The sequence below is a fragment of the Halichoeres trimaculatus genome, unplaced genomic scaffold, assembly GCF_033239565.1.
Source record: "Halichoeres trimaculatus isolate MK-OKI-2021-1 unplaced genomic scaffold, fHalTri1.1 fHalTri1_scaffold_7, whole genome shotgun sequence".
Classification (NCBI taxonomy): domain Eukaryota; kingdom Metazoa; phylum Chordata; class Actinopteri; order Labriformes; family Labridae; genus Halichoeres; species Halichoeres trimaculatus.
In genome coordinates, this window is record NW_027437185.1 from 38759479 (window position 1) to 38772348 (window position 12870).

Here is a 12870-nt window from a genome sequence, read left to right on the forward strand (position 1 = left end):
TAGCTGCCGAGCTTTCTCTCAGAGAGGGAGATGAACAAACTAAGACGCTGCCTACAGCTCGCTCTGATTGGTTCTTTGGTGTGTCTGTAGTGCTGACATGAAGCAGATTAGCAAATCATGTGATTCAGCGGAAAAAAGAATCTCTGGATGTGGCTGTGCTTTGAGACGCAGACGTACGGCGCAGACGCACGGCGCAGACAGCACTGACAGAGATAGAATGTGCTTACAGCTGGTTCTGCTTTGACAGATCGTCGTCACATTCTCATATCACACACTCCTGCCTCTGACCTACTTGCCCCGCCCCCTTTCTTCTTCACCAGGCTGAAATTCACGCCATGCAAACAGCAGAGTGATATAATTCACAGAGTCAAGCGTTAAAACGTGGGTGATTTATAAAAACTGTCTAGCCCCTCCATCAAATACTCAAGCTTTCAGGCCGTCAGCCTCTCTGTTTGCAGAAAGAGAAACAGTAAAGTGCTTTTCCTGTGAAATTTGTGCACAAACTACTTAACCTGAAATCAATCCCAGCGCTCAGAGAAACACAGCAGGTGGTCTACCTGTGCCAAATTCTGGCTTTGAACTCCTACCTGTTTTGAGTTTTCTCCAAAAACAAACCTCTCACCTTCCTTCAGAGCAAACACGGAGCCGTTATGTAACAGAGTCGATGTAGGAGAGGATGGAAACATGCAAACTTCCTCTCATCTTTCCCCGTCTCTCTCTGTTCCCTCTTCTGTCCCCTAAAAGCTAACGGCAGCGAGGTGCACATCAGCAACGTGCACTTTGAGGACACCGGCGCCTACACCTGCATCGCCAAGAACGAGGCCGGCGTGGACGAGGACATCTCCTCTCTGTTTGTGGAGGACTCTGCACGAAAAACCCGTATGTATAAGTCATGATGTTGGTGTGTGTGTTTGTGTGTGTACGTGGAGGATAATGGAGCCGTGCACACGCAGCGCTCAATAATTCATCCAGACTGATATTAGTGCAGCTTCAGAGCCTCTGCCCGGGAAGAAATGTTGATGCTATCTGTGCTCTTAGTTTCCTGTTTGGAGGCAGCAACAAAAGTCCAAGATAAGGTCGTCAGGTGAACTCGGTGATCCTCTTCAAAACCAAACACTACTCAATAATACAACACCTGTAATTCTTACATCTCCAGTGCTAAAAATGCTAAAACCTGTAAGAAAACAGACCTGGAGTCGTGTCTCCAAACCGTGAGCAGCAGCGATTCACTGAATTAAAGAAGTGATGAGAGAAAGTGTGAACAGACCAATCAACAGATCCACGACCCCGAGCAAACGTGCAAAGGTTTCAGGTTTTCTTTGTTGCATTTCCTTTTGTGAAATCTGTGGTACTCTTTGCTTCCCTCTGCTCTGTCGTAGCATCCCTCATGGAGATAAACAGTTTAGCAGAATCTGATCAGCTGGGTGAGTCTTTAAAACAGTGCAGGCGTTGGTTTGTGTCCAGTGGAGGCAGAGAAAGAGCAGAGGGAAGAGACGGCCGTGTCACATGGTCCATTTGTGTTTCCCATCAGGCCTGACATGCAGACTCTTCGCTGTGGGCTTCACGCCTCTGCACAGTGACTGACGCCTTAAAAGGTCCAAAAATGAGAAACTTAGAAAACGCAGACTCTCTGCACTCCTCCGTGGATTATGGATAAATCCAGACGAGACCTCCACACATTAAAACTGTTTACAGAACTTAATTTGTTGATTCAACTTAAATCACTCGAGTCACCTTGTTGCTTTGACTGAGTGAACTCAACATAAAGAGTCAAATAATTCCAACGAGAAAAAAAAAGTCAAGAGAAATACAAAAGACAATGCAAAGTCATTTTTGTTGTGTTGGTGTTTAGAAACCGTGAGTGAGGAGGGAACACAGTGGAAATGAAAACGTGCTGTACAACGAGATGTTGTAGAGAGGGCACAGACTGTCTGTGCTCTAAATGGCACAGACTAGCAGTTGATGCTCCATGGTGATGATAATAATAATAATAGTAATAATAATAATAATAATAATAATAATAAACCTTATTCATATAGCACTTTTAAAAACAAAGTGCTTTAACAGCAATGACACGGACAACAAGCACCAGAGTTTAGCATCAAAAAAGAAGGTTAAATAAAATCAAAGAACAATTAAAGACAAACACAAATGTCAGAGTAAAATAAAGAGTCATCATAACACAAAGAACTTAAACCCCAGAAGAGGGCACAACAGACCGCTAGCTATAGCTATAGCTATAGCTATGGTGTTAGGTGTCTAGTGACTCCAGCCCCAAAAATCAAGGGGCCCCCCATAAACCATAAGAACCCAGATAATATAGGAATACTGCTACATAAAATGAGACCGTGAGGACCAGTAAGCTCAAGTAAGCTAAAAATACAAAAATAAATAAATAATTAAAATTTATAAATACGATACATTACTAAATAAAATAGATAAATAAATAAATAAATAAATAAATGAATAAATAAATAAAAGTGACCATCAACACATCTCATTTATTACACTAAACACTAACTACACTGTAAAAATCATTGAGTACATGGGCCCATGCCTTGTGGGGTACATACAGCCTGTCCGTGCTGTGGAGCATAGAAAGCTCGTCTGTGCTGTGGAGCATAGACAGCCTGTGCCACCTGCAGTGTTACCTCACAATGTACAGCTGGGTCTCATTTCCTCTGTGTTTCCTCCTCACTCAAGGTTACTAAACACCATCACAACAACAAAAAAGTCTTTGGTGTCAAACAACAGTAAAGTACTGGCAGCAGGTTTGCCCGTGTTTTACCGTTATTTTACAGCATCATTTTATACAGGCGTGTTTTATTCCCAATCCCACCCAAATTCCTTCTTTGTCAAGTTGTCGTGCATTTCTGATCCATGTGGACGTAGATTTTTAAGTTGAAACATATTTTGTAGTTGAGATGATGCCAACTCATAATTATGTGTTATCACAACATCTTCAGTAATCTTTTGTCAAATTGACTCAAAATGAAATTTTAGGACAAAAAATGTGCAAAACCAAAAGCTTGAATTAAGATGATGACTGGGTAAAAAATCTGATATTGATATTTTAACTGTGGTCCATGAACTCTACTTTCCAACAGGGGGATCGTATCTTCATTACGAGGGCTGCAACTAAGACTTTTTTCTTCTTATAAGAGCTAAATTTATAGGATGACTTGTTGGTGAATAAAATGCAAATCTAATTTTAAAAAAGTAAAAAATCCAGTTTTTCATGCTGTAACACTTTGAGGACTCGTTGTCTTATAAAGCGGTAAAGAGAAAAGCTTTTGGGTTTGTCAGAGAAAAACACATTTTAGAGATCATTTTTAATTCTAGAAAAATTACAACTGTTTTCTGCAGTTTTTCAAAGTTTCACCTCCAAATGACTGATCATAAAAACATCAAAATGAGCAATCTTTCATGAATTCTGTCTGTTTTTATTGTATTTGAACAAAAATTAGTTGATAAATGTTTAAGGGGTTGTTGAAAAGCTGTCTAATCATCAGCACTGAGCAGTGAGTTGGTCGTTTAGTTTGGTAAGCAAACACTTCCACCTCCTGTGGCGTCTCATGTGAGTTAATCTGTCAGGATTATAATCTGTAAACTGATATTTGCAGTTATTTGTTGACTGTCAATATGTTTCATGACACAAGTAGCCTTCTTATTCTGTAAATCTGTGCTGATTTCCCTGCTCTCGTTCCCGCTCCGTACGCAGTAATTATCTCTGACCTTCTCACAAATGTCAGACTGTGTCCTCAGGGTTTAGGTCCAGTTGTTGGTCTGTTGTTCTTCTCTGTGGCTAATTAAACCTCCCCAAACAACCTGTTCCTCATCTCACCTGCACACACACCTCTGAAAGTCCTCCCCACCAACAATCCCTGACCCCTGACACCCAGACCGACACGCACCAGAGCATCAAGCTCACCGAGGTCAGGAGTCACCTGTAGGTTTTGAAGCCTCTGACGTCTGCTGACGGCCTAAATGCTACGAGGACCTGGCTACGGCGGATCCTCCTCAGAGTGGGCGGCTCCATAGGAGAGGAGTTCAGAGGAGAGGGAGCAGACAGCCCGACGTGCAGCCACGAGCCGGTTATGGAGAGCAGACAGAATAAAAACAGACTCGACTTCACTTTGTGACATGAATGTTCATGACCCGCTCCACGTCTCCTCTGAGAACCAGACCTTTATTCAGACACAAGTTAAGAGAGCAAACTCAGTGTCTACTTTCCACGGGATGGCAGTCTCAGCGAGCCCGAGGCTAACGCTGGCTGCAGCCGTCAATCGCTGACACCCTCACCTCTGCTCCTGGAAATGTTCGTCATCACAAGAGATTCAGACCAGGGAGAGACATTTATCAGAGCTGACAAATGTTTGGCTTTTCTCTGGGAACACTGTTTGAATTATCCAACATCTTTTTATCATAAATTAAAGCTATTAACCTATTTATCTCCAAACACGGTCGCACTGTCCCAGAAATCTATTTGAGTTTAGAGGAAAGGAAAAAAATCCCACGACAGGAAACAAATTTCAGCTAAATCAGCAGGAAAACAATCAAACCAAATCACTGGCCAGTAATCAAACTAAGAAAAAACTTGATGTTATTGAACTGAATTGAACTGAATAATAATAAAAAAAATTATCCTCTAGGGGTAATTAAGGTGCATAGAGCAGTCAACAAAGACCAGAACAAACAGACTGTATTGCACATTAAATTTCAAAGTCTACTGATGCTAAAACCCTAAATCCAAGAAGATAAAAAAGTTAAAAAAAAAATAAAAATAAATAAGAAACTTGAAAAAGAAAAAACCTTGGATAAAAAAAAATACTAAAAATCTGAGATACTAAAATATTAAAGTGCAAATAAAATACTGAAAAAATAAAAATAAATAAATAAAAATACATTAATTAATTAAATAGTCAAAAAGTCGACTGGTGCAGCACTACATTGAGCTACACCTCTGCATAAAATCTGCACATTGCTGAATGCAGTGATAGTTTCTGGCAGGAAGTCACTTTAAACTCTCTTGGAGCCCCGCCTATAAAACTGTGGGTCTATATTACAGGTTTTACGGTAATTAGTTCACTGTCCAATCAAAGTTTCTCATTTGTTTTATTCAGCATTTCAAGGACTCACACGTTAATGTCGATTGATCTCATCCTCCAGTAGGGATGGGAATGAAAAACGTTTCAATCCATGGATATCGTTAGCCTTTGAGCTTAACAATTCCCTTATCAGTTCTTTACATCGTGCTGCGGAGCCACCGGGCCTTACGTTGACTCATCTGCTGCAGCTAGCTTAGCTTAGCAGTTAGCTAACGTTTCCCAAGAAAACTCTGACTCAGGATTTTCAGCTTGAAGTTTTCCTGAAGAACTGACTTCATAAAGAAATGTTCATCACTCTCTCTCAGGAGATTCATATTCAGCACATTCAACATGGTATAATTCACCTTATTTACCAAAATAACAAAATAACACAAGCTTGATGCTAACGTATATGGGAAACTGCATTGATATGCTAGCAGTTAGAAAAAATACTGAGAATTTCAAATGCTAAAAGCTAACAGGCTAATGAAAGGCTCATGGCTGACGGAAAGGTTCCAAACAGCTTAAACCATTGCTATAACCACTTTGAGACACTAGATGGCCTACTTGAATTATTAATATATTATAACACAGAACATCAACGTCACATTGTGTGAAATTTTGACCTGTTTCTGTTTAATTATGCTCAGAAATATCCAGACTCAGGGACCAGTTACATTTTATTCACTTACAGGATAAACTCAATTAAATGTTGGTGACACAGAAAACCTGTAAAGATACTTTTTGTACCAAGAAAGTTCACAACAGGACTTGATAAGGGACCCAGTATTGACTTAATCTTATCCATTCCCATCCTCCAGCCCTCATTCGTCGTCCTGCTGCAGGTTTTTTCTTGTTGCATACGTTTTAATCCTCCTTGCCTTTTCCCTCAACTAATAACACAAAATAATTTAGTAGATTCTGGTGCAGCTGTGGTTTTGATCACAGGTGATTTAGGCTCTTTGAAATCTATTAGTTGTCTCATGTTGCTCTGAAATCCTGCAAATCAAAGGTAGAGAAAGTCAGGTCTGAGTTTCAGGTTTCTTTCAAAGCTGCAGCTTCGCTAATTGGCGTTGAATCAAATATAACTGAGCTCCGTAGCAGTGGTTCAGTTATATTCCTCTCGTTTCCAGGTAGTTTTCTATCTCAGGTATCGATGTGAACGATGGAACATGTGAATAATGTGTTTATGTTCAAAATGTACCAAATCTGTGTCCTTCCGACAGAAATCAGAACAAAACTGTGGAAATGAAGATAAAGAAATCTACTTAATGGTCAAAAAGGTCAAAGCAAATCTGTTTTCTCCGTCAGAGCTTTTATATTTTGTGAAGTGCTTCACAGCAAACGGCCCAGTGTCCATGAGAGGAAGGAAGGATGAGAGACGACAGATGAAGAGTGGAGGTAGTTTTCAGGACAAAAACAAAAACTATCTTTGTCAAAAACTCATCATGAGGCAAACATAATAATAGCAGTAATAAGAGAAGTAAATGAAAGGTGAATGAATGTGTAAAAAACAAACAGCTTTCTTCTGTTTTCCCCAGTTTTTCTCCATAGGATCAAATAAAGCTCCATGGTTGGGGTAAAAACTAATATTTGCCTGCAGCCGTGTGTTGGCGGCGCTGCTGCTCACATAAGGAGGTGAAACAAACACCAAACTTATTAAATCTGGGAGAGGAGCTGCAGGTCGGAGCGTTGACCCCCTCTTGTCATTTGCATTATCTCAGCATTTGGTTAGCTGGGGGAGATGGACAGATATTTTTATTGGTTTCTCCAATAAAGGGCGGCTGTCTGATATTTTCCAGGAAGGCTGCCAGCTGCCGTCAAACGTCAGCGCTCAGAGCCAGGATGGAGAAACTGGGCCGTCTGTGTTTATTGTGATGTTTGTTGTTAACACAGCAAGTTTCATTAAGCACAACGTGAGTCATTGGACAATCAATCAGAGCCCACCGAGAGATTCAGGAAAGTTTGATACGATAAACAAGGAGCTCCTCTCACTGTGAGGATTTCACCAAGTGGCAGCGATGAGAAATGAGAAATGGGTTGGTGGGCTGTTTCTGGAAACTTTGAGACCCCTGGTTTACAGGGAACCAGCACACTAAGACCAGGACTTCCTTTTTGACTCACACTATCTTCACAAAAACACAAGCTGGGGGTGATAAGAAGTCTACCCCATAGGCCGAGGGAAGGCACAGGGAACGGCAACACATCAGCAGGGCCGTAGCTACAATTAGGCAAACACAGGCAGTTGCCTGGGGCCTCAAGATTCCCAGGGGCCCCCAAAGCATCTCTTAAAAACTGATTGATGAAGTTCTCTTCAATTGAAAGCATTTCTTTTTTCTAAATCTTATGCTTCAAAATCCATCAAAGGCTTAATCTGTAATGATGGTTTTGGCTCCTCCCCCTCCCTTCTTATTCAATGGGCTATTCCATGTTACAACACATCTGAACATTTGATTCAGGAAGAAAGTGGTAAAAACACTTTTTCACATTTTTTTCTTATTTTCAACCAAGTGTGAAATAAAACCAATGTTGCTCTGAGATCTGAGATAAACATATCAGACTTTTAGGATTTTAAGGACTTTATCTAGCCCAGGAAACAGGATCATTTTCTCTAAATCAAACTTTTGGAGTTGGTGATAAACATTATTGTATAAATCTCTTTTTTGGAAACATAACTCACTGGACAGGGGGTCAAATAAAAATACATTCACTTTAAAATAATAGTACCAAAAAGTACGGTAACTGTAAATATCACCTCTTTCAGTAGATTTTTTTCCAGTTTGATGTTGTGCTTGATATTTACATATTTTTTCTTCACTAAATTATTTTTTCAATATTTACCTATTGTAATGTTTTTCACTTCATCCTTTCTTGTTTGTTCCTGTTACTCTGTAAATTCCCCACTGTGGGACAAATAAGCTTCAATGGACCATAAAAGATTTCAAATCCAGGACAAAGTGGACTAAATGATGGATTCACTTTTTTCTAAATCAAACTAAAGTACAGAACTTGAGGAAATGCATTTAGTTGTGTTAAGTTAGCATGAACAAGATTAGCACTGTGTCATGCCTTGATTCTGGGAAAGAGACAGTGGACCCAGGGAAGGCCAGTCTAGCTCTGAGGAAGAGGAGTTACAAGGACATGGAGGGCCCCATGGACTGGGTTTGCCTTGGGCCCCCAAACCACTAAATACGCCCCTGATCCTAGGATTAGTCAGTGGAAACGCCACAAAATATGTGCCAAACTGAGTTAACCTCTCAGTGGAGACGGAGCTAAAGACAGGGAAACATACAGCAAAATCAAAATAATAAAAGGAAATAAAAGTTACTCATAGATTCAACTGTACCTGTACTAACACCATCTTTTCATCCCTTAATAGAAAACTAATACACTTTCCGTTGTTACATCTGCTTTGTGGAGGTAACCATGACAACCGTTATATTCCAGGTTAATCAGTCCGCCTGTTTCCCCCATACCCTCCCACATGCTGTTAGTTCAGTATCAGTGCATGTTTTCCAGCTCAGTGAAAACACAGAGATGATCTTTACATACAGTGTACGCTCCTCTTTAAACGTTTTACTCTGTGAGTATTTTACACTGTGGTCCAGCTCTGTGTGTCCTGAGCTACAACGCTGCACCTTAATGGAAATGAGCTCCCATGCTCTGATTGGCGTTCGACCATGATGAGAAACCTGCGTGTGTGAAGCCTCTGTGGAGCAGCTGGAGCCAAACTCAGCCAAAAACACTTTAAATCACATTAAAATCAACTTATGTGTTAGAAACGCTGTTCTCTGTCGGCGCCAGACGCATCAGCCGCTGGGCGAGCCGGCCAGTCGCCGTCTCATTACCATAAACCTCACGCCTCCCCCCGTGTTTACATGCACTGAGGTGTTTCTGAAACATGAAGCCTGGGTTGTGTAATCAGGGAATTACAGAAGAGGAGGATTACAGAAACATGATTTTCCCTGCTCCAAGTTTCAGAGGAGTTTTAGTGGAGTCTTAGAGATCAGGTTTCTGTGAAAGTCGGACTGAGCCGTGTTGGACCAGTGATTATGTCATAAACGTCACTTCATGCAGACTCAGATTAAACTGAAAACGTCTCCTGATGCAGTAAGACAGAGACAGAAGCTCCTGGATGAGGTCTGCAGGTCTGAGCTGGAGAGAGCACATCCAAACCCAGGAGCAACTTTCATCTGAGAGTTCCTCACCTGAACCAGAACAAAGCCCGGCCCGCGTGAACTCCCCTCCTCTCCCACAGCAGCTGTCAAACGGCAGGAGGAGCGATTGTGAGTCAGACGGTAGCAGGAGTCAGTGCCATGCTCTCTGTGAGTTCATCCCCCTCTCCTGCCGGGTCCAGATAAGGAATTCTGTCTGAAGTGATGTTCACATAATGATGCTATCGCTTTAAATTTGGGGGATTCGGTGCCAGTACGGTGGCAGCGTTTCAGCACCGCGACCACGGTCTCCTGAAAAGAAGTTTCCTGACACGTTTCAAACTTTCTGATGTACTGAAAGCTTGTCTCGTGTGGTGAGTATGTAAAAAGCAGCGTTAGGATTCAGGAAGCCATGAGGCCTTTGTAGATAGTGTGATACTGGTGTCCCAGTGTGGGACTTTACACTACAGAGCTGAGGAAAACAAACAGCAGGAGCCATAAAACCAAGCTCAGGGTTTGAAGATTAGAGAAATACGACCATGAAGTAAATCTGTGCATGTTTACATCTCTGTGAATCATATTTAAAGCTTAATCTCTGACCAAGACCACAGCAAAAACTTAACTATACCTTAAGGATACTGGGACTTTAGGGAGATACCACAGGGATGGAGGAGGTGTTATCAACATATATCTGAGCTTAAAGAGCATGTTACAGGATGGAGACAACAGTTCAGCAATTTATATGAAAATATCGTAATAAAAATATTTTGAAAGAAATTCTGGGATTAACATTTTCTTCCGCACTCCAGTAAATCGCTTATTAGACCTGCTAAATATGCTCAAAAACTCACCAAAATTGGCACACACATTGTGAGCGCTCAAAAATTACATATGTTACCACCATGACCCCCAACATCCCATAATATATTCTCTAGCGCAAAAATAGCTCTCAAAAACACACTATAATGGCTCTAACGGAGGCTAGGAATGTCGTAGAGAGATGATACCAACGCCAAAATGTTCGTCTCACTGAGATGCGCAAAAAAGGTAACAGGTGTTTTTGTGTATCTTGAACAGGAAGCTAGCAATTTGCCTTTCAAAATAAGATTTCTGCCAAAATTATCTCCTTCCAAACCATAAGAAGTATCGGCTTGAAATTCGCTCACATGACAGACTAGACCCTACTCTACAAAAGCTGTGCGGGAAGTTGTTTTTTCTGTCCCGGCTTTCAAACAGTGAGCCCTCAAAGTCGGTGAACGCTCTCAGCTCCCTCCATGTAAACAGATGGGATTTTTCATTCCTGACCATGAAGGCTGCAGATTTGGGCCTCTAGACAAAAAAGTAAAAGTTGTACAGCTTTAAAAATAACATGAATGGATTCCTGACAACATTTCCCACAGAAATATCCTATAATTTACACAGATTGGGTCATCATTCTGGCCTATATACCATCCCACCATCAGCCTCACTCAGACCTGGCTCTGGTATTCCATCCTGAACGCCATCAGATCACCAGGCACAGCACCTTCCTGCTGAAAACGGGCGCCACAGACGACCACGTTTTTTGAGACTGATGCAGAAATAAAGTCTAGTCTCTTCACCTCCACAAAACGAGCCCGAGCACAAAGCTAACTCCACTTTTCCCCATACTGGGGAAAAAATTGACTTAAATTGAGTCGGTATTTTAGCATCTAGAGTAAATATAGTCGAACCATCTTAATGAATGGTCAAATAAACAATACACTGGAAGAAACAACCAACCCGCCTGCTGTCACTCACTACCACTTGTGCACATTGGAGTCAGGGAGTGCGAGTCGTCGTGTTACCTCGTATGACGCCATGTTTTAATCAGCTATTCTGAAAACAGCTGCTTCTTCCTGTAAATTAAACGTTAATTTACAAATAAATGAACCTGCGTTATGCTCTTTAAGAGTCTACAGAGACACACTGAGGGAAACCTCCGAGCGAACACGCAGGATCAAAGTTATTTAATGGTCAAATTTTTGCGTCGTAAACTTCATCAGTAAAGTTGCTTGAAGCTCAGCGAACCAGTGAGTGAGCGGCCCGTAACAATGATCCAGCAGCTGTGAGAGCTGTTAATTGACATTATTAGCCCTGGAAACAGGACTAATAGGATTTGGGGAAGTTTTCAGAGCTTATATTGCTCATTAACAACATTAAATATCCGGACATGAGGGTTCAAGGGTAACTGCTACGGCACGCTGACCACAAATAAAACAGCAGCGCTGCAGCCACACCGTGTCCTCTCTGCTAATTACTTTTCTAATGAGGGCTTAACGAGGATAAAGTGGCAGCTCAGGAAACTTTGGTCTCAGGTTAAAGTGGGAATAACTCTAACTGCTCAGAGCATCACCCACATGATCAGAAAAGATAAACCTACATGTGTTTGGATGTTTGTTTTCTCAGACAGTTAAACGGTGATGCCCTCCTCTGAGCTAGCAGATTTCCTGTCACAGTGAAACTTTGGGGAATAAATCGATGATAACTGCGTCTTTATCGGCTCCAGAGCGACCCTCAGCTGCAGAGGCCAGAGGAGCGTCTGTGTGAGCCTGTATGATACGAGGTGTGAGCATAATGTAGAGACATTAAGAGCAGAGACAGGAGCCTGAAACGTTTGTTGTGAGCCTCAGATCCTCTGACTTTGCAGGAGTAATTGGCGCGTTGTGAAGGGCAGATATTTATGCCAGTTTAGCAGCAGACTGTCAGAGATGGATGGGGCTGTGCCTGCTGGTGACAGACGCCGTTAAAGAGATCTCAGAATAGTGACTGCTCAGGTTTCCAACAACAAAGCGCTTCGATAAATTCAAGAGAAAAACAATTCACTTTGGCGCGGCGCCGCTGGAAAAGAGGTTGTGACCTTCAGGCTCGTCTGTGCTGAATCCATCTGAAGAGGATCACTCATGGCTCGCTCATAAAACCACGTTTTCACTTCATCTCTGTCTTAATGCCTCATTCAGCCCTTTGACAAGTGCCTTAGTTAGTCATTCAGCTCTGTGTGTCGTACTCGAGCGTCTGAGCGTGAAGCCCGAGGCGGGTCACAAACACAACGCTCGCACAGAATGAGATCATCACTTTCCACAAAGTCAGACTCCTCAAACATTTCCAAGCATAATCAGCATGTGTCACTTTAATCTGGGTCTTTTTCTGATCCACGGGATTAGATCAAGGGTAGTCTGGTGCTGCGACATGCCCACCAGCGTGTCATCCTCCGTGGGATCAGACGGAGCGCGAGAACTGAGGAGCTTGAAAGTGTCCTTGATGCTCCTACTTAAAGGCAAATGCCAGACGTTTTAATAACCTGCGTATCTCTTCTTTGAGCCCGATGACAATTAGGTCGCTGCTCGGGAACAGCAGATGCTTATGGCAAAAGCCGAAGGAACAGAGGCCTGGTACTTGAAAAGGAAACGGGATGAAGAAGGTTTAATTAAGGAGCAAGAAGAAAACCATCTGCAGCTGAAGCAGAGAGGAGCGCGTTTCAGACGACGTTTGTTTGTTTGTTGGGTCTGATGGTGAGACGGCGTGACGACACTTTAAATGTTTCTGTCAGAGTTCAGGCGATGAGCTGTTAGCTGTTAATTTCTGTAAATAAGGAACAACATGGGACTGAT

General features: G+C 42.0%; 1 protein-coding gene across 2 annotated transcripts in view; it reads left to right on the top strand.

Moving 5' to 3' along the window:
- fstl5 (follistatin-like 5) overlaps nucleotides 1-12870 on the top strand; it is a 279805-nt gene that overhangs the window by 222791 nt on the left and 44144 nt on the right. For both annotated transcript variants that reach the window (XM_074674483.1, XM_074674484.1), the window contains one exon: nucleotides 745-879. In XM_074674483.1, coding sequence (XP_074530584.1) covers nucleotides 745-879 — 135 coding nt within the window. The remainder of the gene's footprint in view (nucleotides 1-744; nucleotides 880-12870) is intronic.